Raw genomic sequence first — 26,699 nt, forward strand, 5'->3', positions numbered from 1 at the left:
TTGGATGAATTGCATGAAAACAAGCTTTTGTAGATACAAGCCAACATGTAATGCTGAATTACCCCAGCTTCACTTCTGCTTTATTCAGTTTTGATGGCACTTTAGATGGTTTCATAACACAACACCGTTTTTGTGTTGGCATCTGTGATTTCTAATGTGATTAAATCTATAATTATATATAAGACCCAAGTCTTGTTCATACTACAGGGATAAGGGATGTCAGATTTATTACTTGCCTGTGTGCCAAGTTATTAGGAGTCTTTGCAATTTGTGCCTTGGTTATGACTGATATTATGCTGTCTGAAGGCATCCAGTGCACTTCAAATCCTGTAGTTCAGTTGAATAATTGGTTTGCTATGATGTATGGGGAGATTGGGGTAAGATGTGTCAGTGGATGAGTTGTGTCACCAACTTTAATCTAGCAAAGTGCATTTGTCCGTCTGTCCATTTTTATCTCTCTCAATCTATCTTTCTCTAACTCTCTTTCTTTAACTCTCTTTCTCAAACTGTCTACCCATTCATCAGAGCTGCGCAATTAATCATTAAGAGATCACAATCTTGATTCAAATCTAAAGGACAGCAATTCGTCTGTGTCTATTAAACCTTTGACAAAGTCATACCGTAACATTCAAGTCTGGTTCGCACTGCCGCGGACAGAGAGAGAGCTGTTATCATGTTTAGTCTTTTCAACTACACAGTCTTGCACTCATTTTTATTATCACAGAAGTACTGCGATAAAGGTTTATAGTTCGGATATGAACACTGATGTCTAGTAGTAATCAAAATAGAGCAAATCACCTTTTGAAAGTAACTGGCTTTTCAAATAACATTTCAGTGTCAGTTGCATTGTGACTGTTAAAAAAAATATATGTATTTGCCATTGAATTATTCATTCAAAAGATTTGTTCAGAAACACTGATTCATCCAGTAATGAAAAAATGACGCATTCATGAGTGAGTCATTCATTTAAATTAATTCAGCACTTTTAAATGGACAGGAGAAAATAATATTTTGTCAGCTCGTTAGCTTCTAGTAAATTACGTTATTTTGTTTAGTTCAGAATCATGATCTCTATTTGATACAAAACAAAGAAAAAATAAAACATCTCAACCCTCTCTCTAAGTAACTTTCTCTTTCTCTAATTAACTAAATAAATTAACTAACACATCTCTCTCTCTCAAACTAATCAACTGTCCCTCTCTCTATACTGATTAACTATCTAACTAACTGTCTCAAATTATCACTAACTCTTCATTTATCTAACCCACTCTCAAATTATTACTAACTCAATTATCACTGAATAACTAACCAGACAACTCTCTAATCATCCAACTGTATATCTTGAAAAATTATTTCTCTATGTCACTCTCTCTAACCTCTCACAAAGTAACTATCTCTCTCTCAAATTATCTCTAACTATATAATTTTTCAAATTATCTCTTTTTCTCTCTGTAACTGCTGCATGCCGCAGATTTAATCGTTTTGGTGACATCATGAGACAGAAAAAGAAGCTCAGCCACTTCACGTCTCCCTTCCTCCTCATCCCACAGTTTTTCTTATGTCTCTCTGAACTCAAGTGACCTGCTTTCTTTTCTGGGATCTGCTCGGAAAAGCTGATGGTGTTGCCTCTCCTGAATAGCTCTCATCACTGCTTGTCGCCTAGTTATGCGAAAACCCGGATACGTTCTGAGCAATTAAAGTGCTTTTTAAAAAGTGACGGAGATCATGTTTACTCAATCCACTTCCTTGGAGCGGCGCATAGTTTAAGACCTGATAATGAGGCTCACGGATTTGGAATCTTTTAAAGTGGAGCTGCCTTCAGGCGCTGAATTATTGATGCAAAGTAGGAGGTTTAAAACTGCCTTCAACGTTCATTAGTCTTTGGGTGAGATGTGTACAGGGACAGAGGCTGCAGCTTTATAATGAGCATGATTAAACCATCTCGGGCTCCCTTGCCTAAGTTCAGGTGTTTGAGTCCAGGAGGTTTTGTGATGTCCAACCCTTGCTGAGAATCATAATGAGTGTTATTCTTTTTCCTGTTCTGCCAAAAAAGTGTGCCTCTCTCTGCTTCCCACACACACACACTTTTTGTCTCATTTTCTAACTAACACGTTTCCTCGCTCTTTTTAAAAAAGAAAAAAAGGTTTTGTACATCACTAACCTTTCCATCAGTGAGTTAAAAATATATTGAACCATCGAAAAGTTTATATATATATATATATATATATATATATATATATTAGGGGTGTAACGATACGCGTATTCGTATTGAACCGTTCGGTACGACGCTTTCGGTTCGGTACGCGGTACGCATTATGTATACCGAACGGTTCGTTGGAGTAATTAATTATATTTGAAAAAAAAAAAAGAGAGAGAGAGAAATATAATGATATGCGTTCAACAAGGTAGCCCAATAACCCAAACAACTTAACAGGCAACGCCCCTGACACTCCCGAAGAAGAAAAAAACACCATCTTATATGTTTATGTTAGGCTACTCAGCAGGCGCTCGCTCACTCAGTACGCGCTGAAGGCTCGTTGCAAAATAGCCAATGCGTTTAACAGACTAGAAATGAGAAGATCCTCCAATAACCAACAGGTCTGGTGTTTGGGTGCACTTTGGATTCCCTTTAAGCTATAATGGTGATGGCAAGAGAGTGGTGGATAAAAAAACAACGGTATGTCGCATCTGCAACATGACAGGGTACACCAGCGGGAATAAAAAAAAAAAAAAAAAAACACCAGCGGGAATATCTGGGATATATGCGTCAGTACTATCTGGGAAAAGACGAAAAAAAGGAGAAACATGCACGCAGCAAACTATCCCTGCAGCATTTAGACACTATAGCTTACAGGGAATCCAACCCAAACACCAGACCTGTTGGTTATTTTAGGATCTTATATTTCTGGTCTGTTAAAGGCATTCGACATTTTGCAACGAGCCTTCAGCGCGTGCTGAGTGAGCGAGCGCCTTAGGGGCCGTTCACATATCGTGCCTAAAAACGCATGGAAAACGCTAAGCGCGTCTTTCTCCTCCTTTCCAAAGCGATTGGGCAGAAGCGCTCATGAGGCGTCTGTCTTTGCTAAGCAACAATGACGTGCTCTCTCCATGAGACGCGGAAATTTCAGCGAAGGATAAATGGATTTACAGCTCTAAAAATCGCTTGCAGTAGCTCTGCTACTAAATTTATTTCAAAATTGCAATCCATATACAACTATGATCAGCTGATCCTTCATCTTGGCTGAGCTCTCAACGTTGTTACGGGAAAGGATGAAGCTGATTGGTTGGTTCTTGTCACATGACCCGCGGTGCGCTTGCGGCATTCTGAAAAGTTGAGATGTTTTTACATTTTGCTGTATCTAAAATGTATCGAACCGAACCGAACCGTGACATCAGTGTATCGTATCGAACCGAACTGTGAATTTTGTGAACCGTTACACCCCTAATATATATATATATATATATATATATATATATATATATATATATATATATATATATATATATATATATATATATATATATATATATATATATCAGTAACAAATATCAGTATTATATAGGATAATTTAAATATATTAAACAAATAGGTTAAATCAACTAGTCAGCCACTACAGTTTGGGTCAGTAAAATAAATATTTTAAAGATATTAATACTTTTATTTAGAAAGAATATATATATATATATATATATATATATATATATATATATATATATATATATATATATATATATTTTATTTATTTATTTATTTATTTATTTTGTGACAGTACATCTGATTCATCCAAAAATTATTGGAAAAAATATTAAGCAGATCAGCATTAATAATAATAAATGTTACTTAATCACAAAATCATCATATTAGAATGATTTCTGAAGGATCATGTGACACTGGAGTAATGATGCTGAAAATTCTGCTTTAACATCAAATAAAAGTAACATTAATATTATGATAATATTTACGGTAATACACTATATTGCTGTTTTTACAATAATTTTGATCAAATGAATGCATCCTCTTTTGGGCTTGGCCATTTACTTACATGACAACAGCGTTTGGGATCCTAAAATAGCAAACACTTAAAAGCTAAAATGCTATTTTTTTTAAATTGTTTGTAAACTATGAAAACATGAATTTGTGATGCATGCATATTACACTTATATAGGAATGCGTATGTGCACAAGTGCATAGTATTTTATAAAATTATTTTTTTTACAGTGTTTCCTTAAGATTGATTAGTTAAATAGTCGTTCAGGTAACCCACCGACCATTTGTTTTAAATTCATATTTAATCATAATTCATATAATTCCACTGGAAAGCTTTTATTCTTAAATCTAAGATTGGTGTATATTGCGTTTTTGCATTGATGCCCTCCTGTAGCACCCGAGGGGGCCTTAAACCTGACGGGTTATTTTCTTCTCCAGCTGATATAGCTGGGCTTTTTTTGGATTGAATACTCAAGTTAGCTTTTCTTAGCTTCCTCTTTCATTCCACCTCTCCCGTCTTATCTCTCTTTTTTAATCTTTTTCTTCCCCATCATCCTTTGATAGCTTTCATTCACTCCCTTTCCCTCTCTAGCTTTGACTCTTTTTCTTTGAACAACATATTACCCCGGTGAGTCGAAAGGGATTGGGCAGCTTTGCATACAAACTTGGATCACTCCAAATCGTTCCATCTACAGCAGCACAATGATCTGAGTCACTGGAGCACAGCCAGTTCTACACTGAAACAATCAGCTCTGGGCCAGGATGCCCAACGCCACCGCTCGTGGAAATGAGCCATCGACAGCCTTTCTTGTCTCTCATCACCCGCCACTGAGCGTGCAAAATCCACTCTTGACATTCTCATTGTTCCTCCGTACGGCTTAATGGCCTCTCTTGTGTGGCCCTGTCATTTAGAAAGATGATGTCTGTTATTGTTAAAGCAACACTGAAGTCAGGAGTAGGGCGAAAAATTGTGCCGTTATTCTTCACATAGTTTTTTTTGCTTTCCATCTGGTAATCATTGTCATGCGTGATTAACTTGATTGACGGAACAAACTCTCGCTTCGTTTTTTTTCTTCTTTTGGGCTTTTTGCCCCCAGTTATTCCAATTATCATTGTTGGTAGACTGCTGCTTATTTGTACATTTGCCAAGTCTCAGAGGAATAGTTCATCCAAAAATGAACGTTTTGGCATTACTCACTCTCATGTTGTTCCAAATCTGCATGACTTTCTTTCTTCTGTGGAGGAAAATGAATTAACAAGACTGGCTGCTGGTTGCTCTTTTACTTTTAATGGCAAGACAGTTACAAAAAAGCTTCACAAAAATATGTAAATGCACTATAAATGTATAATACATTTAGTCGATATGACACGTGCTATTCCAATTCTTCTGAAACCATGCATTAACTTTTAAGTTAATTTACGTTTTAATTTTACTGATAAAAGTTATAGTTATATACAAATCTTTCTGAATGATTCAACTGAATAATTGAAATCTGACTCAAAAGAATGATTCATTCACAAACTGAACATTACTGCGACAACGTGAACTAGGGAAGGTGTCAAGATTTTAAATGAATAACGTTTAGGACTTTTGGAACTTTAGGACTTTTCTATTCAGTGGCTTCAACCCATTTTGATACTAATTCGGTGTGTTTTTATCCTTACCGAAGCGTAAAAACTTCAGTATCCATTCATTGTAAATACTTATAAAGAGTGACTGGTATATTTTCCTATTTACTTTCCCCACAAAAGTCTGTCATACAGGTTTGGAACAGCATGAGGTTGAGTAAATAATATTTTTAAAAAAATATTTTTTGCCTGAACTATTTCTTTAAGGGCACTGGATCGGGTTTTCTGCACCCGTTGTGCTGACGTTCAGAGATTTGACAAACCTCCAGCGGGGGCACAAGGTGACTGTCCTTTACGCTTCCCACCACCACCTCAGGCAATGCAAACTGTCAGCAGGAGTTGGTGCCAGGTGGATAGAGAATTCCACCACACACACACACACACCCCACGAACGCACACATCAGTTTCTTTGAATTCGATCCGGCATGAGCAGTGCTATGCTTTTATTGTCTAAATCTGTCTCCATAACCTTCTGACTGATTTAAGACTCATTGGGTCTGCATGACTCCAACTGATGTCATAAATGTCTTGTCTCTGGACTATCTGAGTGAAGTCCATAAAAGAAGAGATAAACTTGAAATGGTGGCTACTGCCACTGGCTACAAGTTGCATGTTTGTGTTCCCTACTGTTGTGCCCTGTAACATCACCTCTATTCATCACCTATTCATCTCATCACCTAATTTCTGTTCTTCAGATGCTGAAGATCTGTGTGGTGTTTTAGCCTTTTTCACTCTTCAGTGCCTGCCATATGTCTTCACTTTCCAGTCTTGCAGAATTTTGCTCTTCAGTTTGAGACTGTATGCCACCAACTGTTCAACGGTCTTGTGTAAAAATGACTTATTTTTTTATGTTGTTGCATTTTGGATCTTCAGAGGTAAAATTGGCATGTGGAGTCAATGAAATATTACAGTCTGCATTGAGATTTATTCCTCAGTAATCAGTCTTTTTTTGTCAATAATCTGTTTTCAGTCTCAGATTTTATTCACAGACTTGTGCTACCTGATTCACCAGCCTCTGGGGATAAATGTGCTATTTTCTCTTCAACTTTTTGTCTCATTCGCTTCCTCCTTTTCTGTCACCTCTATTTCCCTCTTTCTATTATAATACATAAGCAAACAAGATCATGTCTGACTTTGTTCTGGTTTGCTGTAGAAATAATTAGACTTTCTGCCATCATGTGGTTCAATCTTGTTGTGTCGCTGGGGGAAAGAATCTGATTGGTTCCTGAGTGGATGCAATACCATCTATGGTGGTTCATTTTTAGTGGGCTGCCACACTCGCATTTATCAGAAGCCTCCTCCTAGTTTTAAAATCTTGGCTTTTTGTTCGTTAGCATACTGGAAAAAGTAAATCATGTTGTGTTAGATAAATAGCTAAATAAATAAATTAATTTTGTATCCACAGTACGTATATCAGTAAACCAAATATACAAACCTTTTTTGAACTACTCGCATCTATGGTTGTTTTAGTATTATTTATATACTATTGTATTATAATTATTATTTTTTATTAGTTTTTATTATTTATTTATTGACTGAAGCTCAATTCTCCAGCGTCTCATTCAGTACATCTCCCTTATCCAGAAGATTCAGTCCCTTTATCTTTGGAGTCACCCTTCCAGTAGAATACAGACTGAACAGTGAGATAGAGAAACATGAAGAGGGATATGCTTCGAAGCCCTGTAATCAAACAATACCTCACCAAATAAATCATTAAAACTCCCCTACTAGGTTCTCTTCACACCAGCCACATCTGTCTCCTCTCCAAGTCATAGTTTGATTGGCCTTCACATCCAAAAAGTACACTCTAAAAAACGCTGGGTTGTTTTTTCAACCCAACTGCTGGGTTGAGGCCGTTGGATAGGACTTTGGGATGTTTTAACCCAAGTTTGGGTTGAAAATAACTTTCTTTTTTAACCCAGCGGGGTGGGTTGAGGACGCGGACGTGAAGGAGAGCACGCACGTCACGTCAAAATCGTACGTCTCCAGTGCGAGCAGCCGCCATTTTCTCAGCGTGATAGAAGCGAGAAGCGAGTGAAAGACTATGGTAAGTAACGTTAAATATTCAAAATGTAAAGTTATCTTTTATTGTTTACCCGGTTGTATGAAAGGCGGAAGGTTTTATGAAAGGCGGAAACAAAGGAGCTTAACGTTATATATATATAAAAAACGGACGCGGTTTTCGCCTCGGACACGGAGGTCTTGCCTCATGTAACGTTACTGAACGGAGGATGTACTTTTAATATAACGTCTGTGAATGTATTTTGTCATATTCACATAAGATTTTACATTATCTGTTCTCTTTGAGGCGTTAACAGACGGTTATGGTCACGGTTACGCTCATGTGAATTTGTCTTTTTTTTTTCGCGGTTAAACTGAATGTATGTTTGTCTCCTAAAGGAAACGGCATTGTGTAGTAAAGACTAGCATAATTATTTTGAGGCTGTTGAAGTGGTAACTGTTAAAAGTATGTTTTACATGTAATGTTTCAGACTTGTCCAGCTCCTGTCTTCATTGTCCTCGCGCTGAGAGTTAAAGACACAGAAGCTGTTTGTGTGAGGAGTCACAGACCTGTGTGAGGATGAGGAGGAGGTGTTCTTCTGAAGAGAGGGACAGACGGTTTAAGGAGAGTAAACTTCAGAATAACATCAAGTTATCTTTATTTTGACTAAGACTAAAATAATGTGTGTGGTTTTTTTAGATGTTGAAATCCAGAGACAAGATAACTTCATTCTTTTGAGACTGATGTAAGTTAAATTATTATTACTTTTTTTTTAGAAAATTAATGTTTCTGTTGTGTCCTGCCTGTTAACTTCACATTTTGATGCAAAAACAGTGTGATTTTATATATGTATGTATGTATATGTTAATATTTTATTGAAACCATCGATGTCCCTCTTTGCAGAACTCAAACTAACTGGAGTTAAGGACACAGAAGTCTGCTTGTGTGAGGAGGTGGTTTTCTCAGCTTCTTCTGAAGAGAGGGAAAGATCGTTTAAGGCAAGTAAACTTCATAATTTCATGTTATCAGTTGTTGTTGTGTTTTACTAAGAGTAAAATAATGTTTGTTTTTTGTTTTTGTAGATGTTAAAAGCAAGAGACATGGGAGAGCATCATTCCCTTGAGATTTTATGTAAGTTATTTTTAGAAAATAAATTTTTCTGTTGTCTCCTGCCAGTTTACTTCACATTTTGATGCAACAACAGTGTGATTACGTGCTCATTTCATTAAAACCATTGATGTCTGTGTTTTTTATTGCAGAACTCAAACCAACTTTGGAGTTGTCTGATTTGGAGAGTCATTATTCTTGGTCTTCGCTCTTAGAGGTAAAGTTCACACAAAAAATCATTTACTTGCCCTCATGTCATTCCAAACCTATAAGACTTTTGTCTGTCTTTACAACATAAATTAATATATTTTTAGTTTTCTCATAATTTTTGTTAATCCATTTATAGTTTAGATAATCAGTATTTTCAAGCTTCATAAATATAGAGTTATTGTAGAAGTAAATTCTGATATTTATATATGAATACATCTTAAATTATATGATAGCAAACATGTATGTTCAAAATAAAATACTGGTCTCCCAGACCAGTAATGGAGGACACAAAAAGAGAATATTAAATATATTCATACGTTTTCCAAAAAATATGCAGATTTTGTATGAGTCTGGAAAAACATGAGGAGAGTAAATTATAAACATTTTAATTATTTGGTGAACTAACGGTTTGAAGAGCAGCCCTCCATGTACGTGAATATTGTGAGGTATGTGAATGTCATGTCTGTTTTAATGTTTCAGTAAAGAAGCTTTCTGAAAGCAATATTTATTCAAACAATATCACCTGTCCTCACACTAGTGCTGCCATTATAGCATTCTGGAGCGCTGTGGTGGACTGAGACATTAAACAACCGCACAAAGTGTTGAAACTTTAAAACCGATTATTTACCTATCGTTACGGATGTGAATGCACCTCTACCTGAAAATGGATAGTTTAATTAAATGTTTAATTTTTTCAAATGTGTTTCTCTAAGGCCACTGATGAAGAGCAGGTGGTGACTGGGATGAATGCTGGTCAGAGAGGAGAATCTTCTTTCCGCCTAAACTGATGCAGCGGTGGTTTTAAAGGAGGACGCTGCCCTGGATGATGTAGAAGATGTCAGATGCTGTGCTGATGGGGTTTCTTCATGATTACATCAGTTATGCTAAAGAGATCATGAAAATTGACTGTGATGCATGATCTGTATTCATGGACTTTGAAACAAACTGTAAGTGTATAATTTGTAAAAAAAAAAAGTTAAATGCTTTTTCTGCGTTGTTTAGTAGAAGAGTTTACACTCTGTCATTCATACACCTGCTCACATTCTTTCACACACACACACACACACACACACACACACACACACACACACACACACACACACACATGCGTCTGTTAAATGTTATAATATCAAAGTTAATGTGATTTATTTGTGTACTGTCATGCCAGAATAGTTGGAAAAAAACCTAACTAATTGTAAATTTATTGTATGTGTTTTCGTATATTTTTATACAATATATACAATTGAACAAAGTCCAATTTGATCTTAAGTTATATTCATCAAATGTTCAATGCTTTGTTTATGAACTCTGTAGCTGTTAATGCCATCCTTTTCTGCATTTCTTCTAACATGTTACTTTTTGACTTTTCTCTTGTTTTTAATAAATATTTTCCTTTTGGTAATTATTATTTGTGTGTAAAAGTGATATTTAAAATGAACAACATTTGTAGGTTTAATGCCTAGCTCAATTTGGGTTATTTTTAACGTAGAAATGCATTGTTTCCCCACATGGCTGCACTCTGCGAGTTTATTTTCTGCCAGCAGGAGGCGCTAAGAGCGAGAGAGGTAGGTTTCTCCGGTAACGGCTGCAGAGCGGTGCTGAGCTCACAAACGCTGCCTTATCAAGCACATGCGAAATGATATCGAACATTTTCTAAATACAGTAGTTTTCCTTCTGAAATACAGTGATAAAAAAACACCCGCTCTGTTTTTTGAAACCCTGCAATATAGTCATTTTAAACCATAAAAAAGGCAACCCAGCAGGCTGGGTTAAATATGATAACCCAACTGGTTGGGTTAAAGTAACCCAGCGCTGGGTTCGTCCCTTTTTGACCCAGCGCTGGGTTGTCAAAATAACCCAAATTGGGTTGTTTTCAACCCAGCAGTTTTTAGAGTGTAGGCTTCACAGAGCCTTCAAAGAACAATCCTCTGCATTTGGAAAAAAAAAGTGCAATAATTCAATACAATTCCTAATTTCTTAATTCGCTCCACGGCACATTGTCCTCATCCACAAATTTGGTATGAGTTGAATGTCTGAGCTTAGAGAGAGCAATGCTGATGTAAGGTCAGAATGAAAGACAAAATGTCAAGACTTCTCCTTTTTCTGTCCCTCTGCAGTTCCGTTGTTTAATGATTAATCGAAACCCCATCAGTGTGGAGGCCTCACCAGTTAAATTCAGCTTTAATTAGTTTCTTTTTTTACACACTGCTCTGTGCTTTCATTCTGACTTCACACAGGCATAGAGACACAATGGGAGATTGGCAAGTGCCTTATCATTGATGCTCGCCGGCACTGGATAACCGTTATTATTGTGGCACCCCATAATGCCAGGAGAGGAAGATTGTGAAAATGTTCCTCAGGCACACCTGTGAAATGCCTGTCAGAAACAGATTTGACACACATAATAACTCTGTTCCAAAACTTTGTAAGCTGCCTACATTTTTGACCCCAGACACTTTATTTTACCTGTCAGTCTTGAGTAATTATTTATTCACAAATATCATGTGCTTTGATTGATTTTTGACCATCATGTCATAGATAAAACCATGTTAACTCTTTTTGTTTTAAGTTGACTCTTGTACCTGACATTGTAATTAGACAAATAATAGAGGGTTGTTTTGTGACCAAAATGTTTGCCGTTTAGTAAAAATAGGTTTTTTGTCCCTCATTTGCTTTTTTGATGTCTTGTTTTCATGTTCTTTGCCTATTAGGCTTATTGTGGCTTAAACACCTAGACGTTTTAGGGTTTTTTTTATGCATGGTGAATTTTTGTGATTTTATAACTGAAATAATTTTTTTCTTTTTTTTGTTTGTAATTCATTGCAACAAGATCAGTGAAAATTATTTTAGAGAAAAAAAAATATTTCAATATACATTTTTGATTCCTTCACTTCTAAATAAAAAAATGCAGTTTTAAACTGTTTTTGCATGCCCAGTGTTTTTTGTGTGTGTTGGAGAATTATATTGTTAACAGTAAACTTTTACCAAAATGTTACATATGTAGATTGTTAAATTACTAATAATTTTAATACTAACGAGGTTCCATGACTGCATTCTGCCTCAAGGTTTATTTGTTGATTATTTAGATCCCCATTAGCTACTTCTGTAAGCAGTAGCTATTCTTCCTAGGGTCTTAAAATTTTTTACCAGAATATTAACATCAAAGCAGTACAACGAGGAAAAATACAGAAGTGCACACAACATCTTCATACACAAACAACACAGCATAACACATATACACTAAACATAACAATTACAACATAAGCTCTTCCAAATACAAAATATTACCACTCTTATAGTATAGTTTAGTAAATATATAATACTTTAAATTGCCATAGCTCATTATGCAGTCATTGTTAATTACATAATTACAATTACTCCAAAGTAAATAAATACAATCTCAGTCTTTTGGAAAAACTAACATTGTCACTCTCTGAAACCAAAAACACTGGGAGCGAGTTCCATGCCACCATTGCTCTAAAACACGATGTTCTTTGCAGTTGATTTGTTCGAAAGACAGGTAACAAGAAACGCCTTTCACTTGATTGACGAGTGGAATGAGTATGAACATCACTGAAGAAAGTCAATCTATTATAAATAATTTCAGGTGCTTTTGTAATAATTATATTTTTTAAGAATTTAATAAGAGAATAATTAATTCTGCTTCTTACGTGAAACCATACTATCTGATTGTGCATGTCCCGGATACTTGTTCTAAAATAACAGTTTAGTACAAGCCTAGAAGCTTTATTTTGTGCAATCTGTAGTCTGTTTAAATTATTCTCCGTAGTTGCAGCCCAAATGATGGAACAATAGTCCAGATGACACAACACTACTGATTCCACCAAAGTTTTCCGTATGCGAATCAGTATGCATTTCCTACAATGACGAAGTACAGCCATACTCCTGCCCATTTTATTCAATATTAGTTTTATCTGAGCATTCCAAGTCAACCTGCTGTCCACAATCACGCCAAGCAATTTGGTCTCGGCCACTTGTTCGATGATCAAACCACCAACTGATAAGTTCAAAGCAGGGGAATCTTTTAAAAGATGATTAGATCCCAACATCATACATTTACTCTTCGCAACATTAATAACTAACTTATTTTCTATTTTCCAATTTTCTATCAATTTTAATTCATTGTTTAATACATAATTAAGTCATAATTAAGTCATAATTAAGTGGCAGAGTCATAATCAGACACAAAAATAGTCAAGCCATCTGCATATAGGGCAGTAGTGGCACACTGCAAAACAAAAGACAAATCATTAATGAAAATAGAAAATAACAGTGGTCCGAGGCAACTCCCTTGAGGCACCCCACAGTGCAAAAACTTTGTCTCGGAATAACTACCATTAAACAGTACATTAAACTCCCTATTAGTAAGATAACTATAAATCCATTGGATTGCACACTTTTCAAATCCATAACAGCTCAACTTTTTCAATAGTAGATCATAATCAATTAAATCAAATGCTGCACTCAGATCTAACATTACAGTACCAACTAATTTTCTATCATCAATTTCATGCAACCAATCCTCTGTCATCTGAACTAAGGCTGTTGTTGTAGAGTGTCCTTTCTTATAGGCATGTTGATAAAGGGAATTTAACCCATTTTTTGGGTAAACAATTTTCTCTGTAATTTTACTCAAAATTGGCAGGATACTTATAGGTCTGCTATTTTTCCCAGAGAAATGTACACTTTTGTTTTTAGGAAGAGGCACAATTTTAGCTTTTTTTCCAATTAGCAGGAAAAACACATTTTTCTTAACTTAAATTAATAATATAACATATAGGAATAGTTATCACATCAGCAACCATCTTTAATAGCTTGACATCCAGTTCATCAACACCAGCACCACCAGCAACATTTTTGTGACACTTTACTGGTAAGAGATAACAAAATTTTCAGTAGTGTACAGTATATCCACCTATTAAGCACCGTTTTTTTCCTAGACATCTATCCCTGAGGAAGGCAGATCTGTAAGAGTTGGGCACGACGTGGTTTAGTAGGTAAATCCCCTTCCCATCAGAGCCGGCAGATCAATAGCAGCTTTGAGGTGGTGAAGGACAAAAGAGATGACAGGCAACAACACTAAATTAAAGCAGCATGACATTACATAACAGATCCTGCCCGTGGCACTTGGCTCTCTTGCCCTTTAGCTTTGCATGGACAAAGAGGGTTCAAGCAAAAGGCTTTCAGTCCATACAAGTATATGAAAATTCATAAAATAAATTATATATACACATAAAACATTATACGCTATACATTAAACAAGAACAAATAAAAACGCATATGTATTTTTATTACTGTACATTCTGAATTGTGTAATTCTAAGATTGATGTCAGTCACACATAAATATAATAATTGTTTTTATAATGTAAATATATTTTTGCATGATTAATTATTGATATCTAATATACACTATATATTAAAACATACGCTATACATAAAAAAAAAAAACATCAATTATTTGTCAATGTTTGGCGGCTTGACAAATTTATGGTGTTAATATTGTATTTAGTTATTCTGACTATATCCAGTGAGGTGAGTATAGCAAACAGCCAGTGCTCACTCCTTTGTACAGTGCATTTTGGGAATTTCTAGAATGCAAACATTTCTGTACACTGGAACGTTTCTAGGACAATGGGAGAGCCCTAGAATCGGCTGACTCTGAAGACTGCTCACCACTTAACTAGGGAGCAGATTGAGGCACACAGATTGTTTGCTCACGTCAGCTGTTTTCCACATTCTCACTCTCGTAGGAAGAATACGCAGCGATTGCTTTCTTCATACACCTCGTCTTGTTTGTGTTGAAAAATGAGCCTCATTTCTCAGAGCAGTTTAAGAAAATGTCATGAAGAAGAATATTTGATGTCTAATAACCATAATTCATGATGTGCGATATTCGCTGTATGGTCAAATTTTTGTGCAAATGTTTTAAAGAAATCGAATGAATAGATCCAGAGATCCGTGGCTGGCAGAAAGCCTTTTGAAAGAGCTTGAGGTGGAGCAAACAGAAACAGAGCTCATGATGAAGCGACTGCATGACTTATTTAAGAAGTGACACTTCTCATTGCCGAAAGAGTTTTATTACATGCCAGAGCTTTCCCACTTGGGAGAAGGTATGAAAGCAAAGTTAATTCTCTTCCGCAGCCTGCAGATTTAGAGTCTGTTTTCAGTGTGTGGGGGTTGTAGTGTAATGAAGTGGAATATGAGTGCATCATTTAAAAAAACAAAAAACACCTGCATTTTGCTGATACAACACACCTGCATCAAGTATTTTTAATACCTCCTATTATGCGTTTTAATGCTGTAGGGTTTTATTTGATTAATGTATGTAGACAGATGCCAAATCTCTTGTAACTATGCTTCTAAAAGGAATGTTTTAAAACAAAAAAAGTAGAAATTGTGCAGAATGTTCATGTTTTCCATACAATTAAAGTAAAGATACAGAACTGTCAAGCTCCAAAATAACTAAATAAAATCACCAAAAATATATATATTAAAACTTAAGTGTATCCAAGCACAAATTATCTATCTATCTATCTATCTATCTATCTATCTATCTATCTATCTATCTATCTATCTATCTATCTATCTATCTATCTATCTGTCTGTCTAGCTATCTATCTGTCTGTCTATCTATCTATCTATCTATCTATCTATCTATCTATCTAAATGATTATTTTTATTTCGTTGTAGTCCTATTTATTGTATTTTTTTAATTTTTGTAATGTTTAGACATTCTGTGCTCAAATACAGTGGCGGCTCATGTATTAAAGGGGTCATATAACAATGCCAAAAAAGAACTTATTTAGTGTGTTTGGTGTAATGTAATGCATTACATTATCGGAGCAAAGCAAGACGTTCAAGTTATTAGCACTAAGTTTATGACTCTAAGATGATTGGTTGATATACCAGAAGGGAGGCTAGCCTCCCCTGCGAGGTTTCTTTTCTCAACACTCCTCAGCGCTGAAAGAGAACACTCGATGATGATTGGCTAATTAGTTTTTTTTTGTTTTTTGTTTTACCAACGGAGGCACTCCCCTGTCCTCCCCCTCCAATTCTCTATCACTTAATGTAATTACATCAGCAGATTCGGCACATTTGCGATAGAAAAGTGGCGCTTCCCAACTTCAGTAATGTTATGGTATTACAGCTGTGAAATTACAAACAAAAAAGACACATTCTCAGACAATTAATTGAATTGTGAATTTTATTAACATTAAATCGCCCTTCTTTATTTTCACCTCAACATTTTGGGGAAGCTGCTACCTCCCAAGAAGAGCCACTGCTCAAACATTAAGATGATGTTGCCTGGCTGGTTTGGTGGTAAATATAAAGTTCATGTAAAGGTTACAGTGACTGTGGTGACATTAGATAAATGTCACAGATTGTTCTCAGTTACATCAACATCTCAGCATGTTAAATCAGTGTCTTAATTACAGCACACAGAGGTCTTCAATCGAGTCATTTCCTTCAAACCCCCCCTCATGACTCAATGGCTCTTTTGACACATGTATCTTTGAGGTGGTTGGAGTTCATTCTCTGTTTTTAGAGCTTATTATAAATGGAGCTTTTGTGTATTATTCAAGAGAGCATGCTGTGTGGTTTTGAGTGTTTCATTGTGATATTGTAAGCAGCTATTGTAGATCAAAAAACATACTTCATCTCAAATCCATTCTTTAACTGTTTGGTAACCATGGTGATTTCAGTTCCCATTTGGAGCATTGAACTTGAAAGATCTTAACATGAGACTTATGATAGGAAGTTTCTATAATCCGGCCCCAGAAGCAACTGTACTGACTTGGCCTTGAGCCTACAGAGTTCTGCTTTGTGAAAACTGGATTTTTAGATTGACATCTTGTAAAGTATTTGTAAATGCACCACACTAAGCCCTTTCTCTTCCCAGGTCCAAAACCCTCCAAATGTTATCCGTTCAGATAAAAGGATGATTATCTTTAGGGCTTTTTGATTTATTAAAGAGAGATTGCAGATAGAGACAGGAAAACATTGGAGAGAGAGCAGGAATCGGAACATGTTGCAGATTGGACTCAGTTGGCACCAATGCTCAGTGTGCCTTAACCAAGAAACCACAATGCCTGTTTTTATTTCCTCTTGAAATATTGTGCCTTTGATTCCTTTACCTAATATAAAAACATTTTTGCATTGCTAAACCATTTAATTTGGCGAATTTTGTTGCATGTCATTCCTGTTCTTAGATTTTAGAATGAGAACTTCCCGTAGATACACTTGCCATGCGACAAAATCATTCTGACCCAGTGTTACTGTCACGGTTCTCAATGGGAAAACATGTGTTTCCTTCAGTGAGCAAATTAATGGGATGACATGGTGAGTATGTGTTTTGCTCTGTGTTTGTTGTAGACTTGAGAGAAGTGGTGTTTGTCATCCAGAGCCAGAGGAACTCTTTCCATGTGCAGCAGGCGGAGAAACTCAGAAAAGACCTTCTGCTGCAGGCACAAGCTCTTCAAGAGGTATCAAATATATATATATTTTCAGTTTTCACATATTCATTTTTTTTCATGACCTTTTGACCATATACCTGGCATGGGTTCCAATAATTAAATCACTTCAACTCGAAAGAAAAAATATTTTCTTCAATTATGCTAAAATCCTGTCCATGACTTTCTGGACCATTACAGCCATCTGTAATGAACCCTATGCCAATAACCCTATAACCCCCAGGGTATTTGTAACTTGCATTTGCAAAATCTTTACAAGCACATACAAGCATGTGTGTGTTTGTATATTTTTTATTTTTATTAAAAAATAATTATACACAGTGAGAGTACACATACATTTATTATGTAAATACAAACTTGGATGTGATTAATCACGATTATAATCGTCTCAGCCCTAGTTAAAATATAGCTAGCATATATGATAAATATGATATAATTTATTTTAGGCTCTGCATAGTGCCTAGACCTGCCAACAAATGCTTATTGTTAGAAGAAAACAAAACCATCCTTAGACATAGACCATTATTGACCTCAGTCACACCGGCTCCCTCAGAATCAACTGGCCTGCCAATCTCCTGCGGCTACTTCTCTTTCTCTCTGCTAAAATATCTTCGAATATCCATCTCATCTGCTCAATGAATTGAAGGATATATAGCAGATTATATATATATATAAAAATAGAATGAATCATATATTTTTTATATCATTTTTGTTTTATACTTTGATTCATTCTATTAAAAATGATGTTGTACGTAGTCTTACATTTGCATGGATAGGTTTGACTTTCATGAAAGCATTCTCTCTCTAATCTGGCAGCATTTTCATAGCACGCTCCTATTGAATATTCTCATTTTAGAAAAGCCAAGGGCAGATGATAAAGTGACATTTTCAGAAAGTGTAGTAGTAGGATTGACATTCACATGTTAAAAGCTTTATTTCAATGAGAGAAACTGAAACCATCCAAACAAAACCAGATTAAGAAGCCGCTCTTATCCTCCACTATATCCTTTCTACTGCCTTTCTTTCATTCTCAGACTCTTCTTTTCCTCTGAACGTCTTAGCCTATTTTTTCAAAGGATAGTGGATTTCTAGTTTCCTCATCAATTATGACTGAGTTGTATTGCAACAAACAAGCTGTTTTGATTTCTTTCATCTTTCCCATCCTTTTATCAGATTAAATGATTTTATCAACACTTTCTGAGTACAAATGAAGTGGAAATAATACAGTGTAGTTCTCTTTCTTAGAATTTCTGTTATTGTGACAGTTGAATTTTTAAAACCACTTGCCCTTAAGCAAACAGCAAATCAATGGATTCTTTTAGTTGTCAAGTCAGATGTGTGCTTGAATGCAATGTCCATCAGTGATGGTTCAGTTATACAAAAACTGAAATGCACTGCCTTTGTCTGTGGTTGAGGACACAAAACAATAATTAGTGATGTAACCAAATTCCAATTTAACTTTGAAGATCACATAAATAATGTACTTGGCCACGCAAATGCTGGGAAGTGTTTGAGTCAGTTTAAGGGGAACAAAAAAGTTTTGTTACATATTTTTATCTTACCCCACCAGTTCTCCTTCAGTGTTTATGTTAATTAAGTTAATATAGTATCATTTTCTAATAATAAGTAATAAAATCTATTTATGTAATTATATTTTATGCTTTCATTTTAAATAAGAATACATTCAATTATTTTTTATCTTACCTCTACCAGTTCTTCTTTAGTGTATTATTTGTTTTTATTAAATATCTGATTTCTTTTTTGCTTATTTAAAATGTAGTATTAAAAAAAAAATATATATATATATATATATATATATATATATATATATTAGTAAACATTAGGGTATATATTTATATAATTACATTTATAGTTATTGTTTATATGCTATACTTTATATAATAATTTATTTTTTTATGTAAAATTTATTGTTTTGATATCGATATTTTACATACATCGAGACTTAAAAAAAAAAATCTAGTTTTGTGTTCCAGAGAAACTCAACAAAAGCAGATTTGTCATTAAGCCGTCCTTTTAAATCATACACTATAGCTTCTATAGATGATTTTGGATGATATTGAATAATGTATAGAACTTCACTGTTCTTCAGGATAAAACTGAGGAACACACATACAGTGATGTACCTTCAGACCTTTGTAGGAAAATGAAGAAAGCATCTTCAAAACATGATCTCAACTTTCATGCCACAAGATGTCAGCACTAGTCTGAGACATAAGACAGCTGACTTGTAGAGCTGATACATAATTATAGTTTCAGTAGAGCAATTTGTATCTCTTTAGTTGGACTCATGAGGCATAACATTTATTTGTTAAAGAGAAATGCTCATGCATCATGTTCTCTGTGGATGTGCACATCAGTTCTCTCCCTCTCTGTTGGTCTCTGAATCTTGACAGTTGCAGTGTTGTCAGTGTGAATTAGACTTGAGCTTTATCACTCTTGCCCTGTGTGTCTGTACAGTGCTGCTGAACATTCCTCACATGCTCATAATCACACCCCAGTGTGCAGGCAGCCAGCAGTGACTTTTATGTTTTAAAGATTGTAGGATGTTTGTTTCACCACTGGGGGGCCGGAGCAGCAGAACAGTGGGAATGCATGCAGAATTTAACAAATGCAATAAAGCCAACAGTGTAAACACTGAGATATTCATCTTTAAAGCCCTGAGAGGCACAGAAGTCTGTAGACTTAGCATGGCAGCAGCTGGTATGACCTAGACAGTTTCCTTCTGTTAATGTCAGTGTTGAGCGGGAAACATTCCCTGTGGACTTGTCTTCTTCAAGATGTTTGTCATCTTTTTTTCTTTTTTTGTCCTTATTGTCAAACTTTTAACCTTTGTTTGATAGATTCAGCCTTAGTTTAGCCTTGTGCTGTATTGCATTTGTTATAATTTTTAAGAAATGCAAGATTATGACATTGAAAATTATGACATTGTTATACCATAAAAAACAATATATATATATATGTATATATCACACAATATTTTAATTAGTATTTTTACACTTTGTGTGTGTGTGTGTGTGTGTGTGTGTATTATATTTATGAAATATTGTAAAAGGTTTTTAAAAATACATTATTTATATGTACTGTACCATGTATATACTATTTGATAGATAATAAAAATACATTTAATAATCATCTTATGAGTGTATATAATTATGCAATTGTGTGTGCTAAAAAAAAATATTTTAAGAATTTTTATTTTATACTATTTATATAAATAATTCAATATGAATCTGCAGCTGGAATTGCTCCCAAGTTCAGAGCTGAACAGGTTAAGGATCTGTCCCGGCATACAGTGTCTTGACGTTTAAGAGAATTTGGACTGAAAGTACACTCTACAGTGACCAAACCGTTCATCTGCAGAAAGAATCAAAAGGCCAGGCTTTGTTGAGGAATATGTTGTGTGGACAGAGGAGAACTTTTTCAAAGTGTGTAAAGAAGTCAGGCAAAGTTAGAGAAGTGTCATGTTTTGTGGGATGTTTTTGCACCAGGAGTTGGGTCTCTTATAACGATACATGGCAGAGTGAACACAAATGTTTATCCAGAAATTTTCATGCAGGACAATGCCCCGTAACATGGGTAAAACCGTTTGTGGTAGGAGGAGCAAACTACAGACATGGTGGGTGTGGCATCAGGCCCCGGAGAGGCTTTTTTTTAACAGAAAATAACAGCAAAACAGGGAATAAAGAGTCCAAAGGAGAAGGGGGTTTAAATTAAACAGGGAATCTGGTGTCCCCCTTGTGCTGTGGGGTTTGTGAAGGGCAGGTAGTGTTCGGCAAGGAAGGGTCCAGGTAAGAGGTGAAGTCCGGCAGCCGCACAAGCTCCCTGGTCTGAGATGCGAGGGGTGGTGGCTTCTTCCGAGCGGCTTCGTCCTCCTTGGTCCATGACGTTTCCTGGGGCAGCTCAGGACTCTGGGGGCGTGGGAGACTACGCATCCTTCCTTGATCCACGAGCACACCAGCGTGCATGCATGGGGAAGAGACCGGTCTCCCGAGGAAAGGTGTGCTAAGCATTTAACAGCAGTGGTGATGAGGCTCCATTGGCTTCAGGTGTGCCTCATCACACGCCGCCAGACCTGGATGATTCTGTGCCCCTCCTCTCTCGTGCACACACTCCTGTCGAGAGCCTGCCGAAGGGCAGCAATTACAGGATGGGGTGATGCTGATAATTAGAGGGGAGGCAGCCGACTCATCACAAGTTCCTTGAAGCTGAAAACATTTTGCATTATTATTTGTTTCTGTGTCTGCAGAAAGTTTTTTGCGGTTTTATTTTTAAAGCACTGATATTTAAAGAAAATGCTTATTTTAGTAATTCAGTTTTGGAGTTTGCAGACATAAAGTTGAATTTATAATATGTGACCGTGGAGCACAATAATTAGCTTTCCATTGATGTATTGTTTATTAAAAATTTGCATATTGTGATAAAGTTCATTATTTTCCATAATGTAATGATAAAAATGTAAATGTAATGAACTTTATCACAATATGCTATCAGTATTAAAACAATAAAAGACTATCAGTATTAAAACAATAAAAGACCTGAAATATTTCAGTTGGTGTGCAATGAATCTAAAATATATGAAAATATATGAAAGTTTAATTTTTATCATTACATTATGGAAAATAATGAACTTTATCACAATATGCTAATTTTTTGAGAAGGACCTGTATTTATGGTAGGAAATGTACAAAATATCTTTACTTAATATCCTAATGATTTTTGGCATAAAAATTGATAAATTTGACCCATACAATGCGCTATTGCTAAAAATATACCCCAGCGACTGGTTAAGACTGGTTTTGTGGTCCAGGGTCACATATAATGCTTTCAGGTTCATGCAATAAGTTGTGGAAGGAGTTCTGTAATTGCAAATGACTTGGAAAAGTCAACTGGGTAATTCATTGCAGATGATGAGGCTGTAATTAGTTTCATCCATTAGCTCAAATTTGCCCTAATTATTTACTCGGATGCACAGACATGATTAAACCAAGCACCCTTTAGCAGGGCAGTGCAATGTGTTATGTTTGTCCCAGTCTGTCTGGTAATCAGGCCGATGGGCAGAGAACATTGGCTAAGTCAGTCTGACCTCACAACTGAAACGCATCCTTCTAATGATTTGTATTGGTTTGACCTGACATTAGCCCTTTTAAAATGCTGTTTAGATGCTGCCTGCTGGCTTTGTGTTTTTTTTTATGACATTATACAATCATAAAATATTGGCTTAATGGTTACATTGACTATTCTCTGCTGTAAATTGGTTGTTGCTGGTCAAACCATAACATGCATCTTATTTAACATATTAAGTATTTTTTGAAGCTATCAGTCCAGCTGTTTGGCTAAGAATAGATTACTAATGGTTCATTTTATAGTCCATATTGTCTCAAGCCTATTTTTCACCTAAAGCATGTTTGTACCCATTTTAGGTTAAAAGCATTTTTGCAAAAAAAAGTTAGCCTGAGAATAGCACAAAGGTTAATTACTGAACAGATGACTGAAAAGAGAAATGTTGATGGTAGAACTATTTATTTACCAATGAAGTTAAACTGATAGGACAAACTAGGTTCAGTGAACTTGCTATATGCAAGCTTATGTCTGTTTTTACACTTTCTCTTCCCATGACAGACAGATCAGTCACATCTAAGATTAGAGTGTTAATTTCGCGCCGTTCCGGTCTCTGGCCGCCATGTGATTGAACCAAGGCAACCATCTGAGGTAACATAAGGTAGCAAGGTTACACCGACCCCTATCTTCGTTGTCGCCTTGAGTCACAGCGTAATCAAAATCCCTTTTTGCTCCGTTCACATGCTGATGAGCTGAATGAAGACACAGTGGATGTCACAAAGTCCTCCGATCTATATTAAGTCATTCATGTGTCTCTTTAGAGATAGGAATAAAGTTTTGAGGGCACATTTGTAATATACTGTGGGTATAGAAAATAACCCCCCCCCCACCTCCCACACACACTTACTTAAAATAATCACATCTTTTTGCTTTGCAACCTGAAATGAAGACTGACACAGTTTCCTTTTATCCAGCTGTATTTAGCTGATATAACACCAACATGTCAGAAGAATAAAAGGATATACAATAAAGAAGCAGAATCACTGAGTTGGAAAAAGGGTCACCGCTCTCCTAAAAATGACTTGTAACCTCAATCAGGTGTAGCTAACCACCTTCTCAGTGGCACACAGAGCCATTTGACTTTCAGCTGTGGTCATTTTGATTAGCTCAGCATGAAAATAGCTTTTGCTGGAGCATTTCAGTCCTTGGCAATGCAACTGAAGCAAACAATCAATTATGGATGGCAAGGCACTGTCAAAAGATCTCCAGGATAAAGCTGTGGACAGGCAAAAGTCAGGGGATGGATACAAAACAATGCAAAGGCTTTATCAATGCCTAGAACCACAGTGAAGGAGAGGGTATTTGGAACAACACATACCTTCCGTGATTGGGACATCGCTCAAAACTGGATGAAAGAGCCAGGAGGAAACTGATCAGAGAGGCAACCAAGAGGCCTACAGCAACTCTGAAACAGCTGCAGGAATTTATGACAAAGAGTTGTCATTGTATGAAACAATATCACAAATTCTCCCACAAATGTGGCTTGTATGGGAAGAAAAAGCCAATTCCTCAAGAATAGTCACATGCAGTCACCACTGAGCTTTGCCAAAATGCAATCTGAAGATTATGAGGCAGATGAGACTAAAATTTAATTATTTGGCCTCAACACCAAACAATAGTTCTTGAGGAAATCCAATACAGCTCACCATCCAAATAACGGCATATGTACGGTAAAGCATTTAGGTGGTAATATCATGTTCTGGGGGTGTTTCTCTGCAGAAGGAAATGGTGCGCTTGTCAGGATAGAAATAAAAATGAATGCGGCAAAATACTGTCAAATTCCTGAGAAAAATCTGCTGTCCTCTGCCAGAAATGTATCAAATGGAAGAAGGTTTACCTTTCAACATGACATTGAACCAAAGCACACATCTGAGCACACATTGGTTGAAGGAGAAAAGGTGAATGTCCTTGCATGACCTAGTCTGTGGAATGACTTGAAGACTGCAGTCCATATTGGTCACCATCAAATTAAACTGAACTTGAGCATATCTGCAAAAAAAGAGTGAGCAAATATTGCAAAGTCTAGATGTGCAAAAATATTAGGGACATTACCCAACAGACTAAAGGCTGTAATTAAAGCAAAAGGTGGTTCAACAAAATACTGATACAAAGGTGATCCTTTTTTTTTCTTTTCTGATATGTTGGTGTTATATTGCTCACTTGGATGTTCAAAGTTACACTGAGTAAATACAGCTTGACAAAACAAAAGGGGGCCAATTCTTTTCTGTATCCGCTGTATTAATAAGGAAGTTTTGAACATGAACACTCTCTCATCTGATTCATTATCACTCCTATTAAAATCACAGATGTAAATAGCCCTATGCTGAAAATGTTAGTGCTGAAGGGATTTTGAAATGCATCTTAAGAGTAAAAATGTCTCAAGTTGTAAGTTTGTAACTTTTATTTAGAAAACATGGCAGTAAATGTTTTTTTTACAATGTTACAAATAAGAGAGAAAGGTTATTTTAAATTATTTAAATTGTAAAAAATAAATACATTTCATATTACTGGTTTTACTTGAATTTTTGATCAAACAAATGCAGCTTTGATTAACATAAGAGATATCTTAAAAAAAAATACAAAAACTAAGAAATAAAATTAACAATTCTTACCAACCCCAAACTTTATCATTAAAGTAGTCTTTATTGCTGTGAATGGACCTTTGGATGACAAAAAAAGGTCTGTGTCTTAAACGGAGCTCTCTTCTGCTCTTTCACTGGCTGTTACCCTGCGAGTAAACTACTGTCTCAAATCAAACAAACTGTCTTGATATCTGTTCTCACAGTATCTTCCCATTTTTCTTTATCTGCCAGTTGCTGTAATAGAGTTTGTCTCTTTCAGAGTCCCCCTGTCATCCTGCTTCTGCACACACTGACAGACAATGAGGGAGACTGGAGCATTCTCCCACTACTGCCTCAGTAAGTTCTGCACATATTGATATTACCAACATTCAGCTTGGTGAAATCTCAGTCGAAAAGGTTTAGTTTGTTTCATTTCGTATTACTGTTGTGTAGAACTCTTGTTCAAGATTCCTGTGTTGTTGATGTTTTTGGAGTCATAGAGTGCTTGTCACACAGTAGTGGTTCCTGAATGAATCAGTATTTTGAATGATTCAATTGATTGAATGATTCATTGACTCACTTACAAGGACTTTACTGATTAAGTTCCTGAATGAATCCATACTCTCGGACAAATTGTTTGAGTGAACGATTCAATGACTCATTTATAAAACAGACACTGAATGAATCTAGTGTTTATGAACAAATCATTTGAACAATTCGGTGACTGATTTATTAATCTCTTTGCATCACCTGCCGGTGTAAAAATGTAACTTGCAGCAATAATTTATTTAATAAGAAATCCCACCACTGATGCACAAACTAATTATGAATGACTATAGTCTGTTGGTATGTTTGTCTAAACTGGTATAAAGTTTCTTAATAATGCAGAATGTTTTTTTTATCCTCTAGTTTATCATCACTGTTTGGCAAGAACTCGTCTTGGATCATGTTTCTAGAGGAGGACACCAGAGTGAAACTTCATAAACTCCAAGAAGTCCTCCAAAGATTTGACTGCAGAAAAGTAAGAACTTTTCATATCGAGCCAAATAAATCATATTTCTTCATATTTAGCAAGATTAGAAATAGTATGTTATAGTGTTTTATTATCCATGTTCCATCATGGTGTTCATAAATCTTTCTGTTCACCAATAATTCTGAGCTAAAGTGAGGTTATTAAAATGGGTTCCACACATTTCTACTCATTAAAACACTATATGCACTAACAATCCCTTAAAATCTGACCAGTCTGCTACCTGTAGAATTACCATAGTCTTTAACAGATTTAGAATTGTGCTCCTCCCAGCTCTATTTATCAATGCGATCCCAATGTGTTTTAGTATTTTTTTTAATTATTATTATTATTATTAAATGATGACAGCATGAGTTCTTTTGAATGTCAGGCCCAAGGGTGTAAGCATTTTGTGCTGAAAGCTGTTCTGAGAAATGTATTTGCAGTCTGATCTTGTCATAGAAAAGTGAAAAGATGAAATGCGTTTGCACTAAATGACTCTACATAATGCTGCTTTATCACTGTTAAAACCCTCCTAACAGCAATTGCAATTGCAACATA

The 26,699-nt window shown here is 35.8% G+C and overlaps 1 protein-coding gene across 1 annotated transcript in view; it reads left to right on the plus strand.

Moving 5' to 3' along the window:
* The window catches only part of b3glcta (beta 3-glucosyltransferase a), a 70,405-nt gene that overhangs the window by 25,931 nt on the left and 17,775 nt on the right, over positions 1 to 26,699 (plus strand). The window contains exons 4-6 of the mRNA XM_026226720.1: positions 17,332 to 17,441; positions 25,410 to 25,486; positions 26,039 to 26,150. Of these exons, the coding sequence (XP_026082505.1) occupies positions 17,332 to 17,441; positions 25,410 to 25,486; positions 26,039 to 26,150 (299 nt within the window). The remainder of the gene's footprint in view (positions 1 to 17,331; positions 17,442 to 25,409; positions 25,487 to 26,038; positions 26,151 to 26,699) is intronic.

This window comes from Carassius auratus, chromosome 40, assembly GCF_003368295.1.
Source record: "Carassius auratus strain Wakin chromosome 40, ASM336829v1, whole genome shotgun sequence".
In the NCBI taxonomy this organism is placed as follows: domain Eukaryota; kingdom Metazoa; phylum Chordata; class Actinopteri; order Cypriniformes; family Cyprinidae; genus Carassius; species Carassius auratus.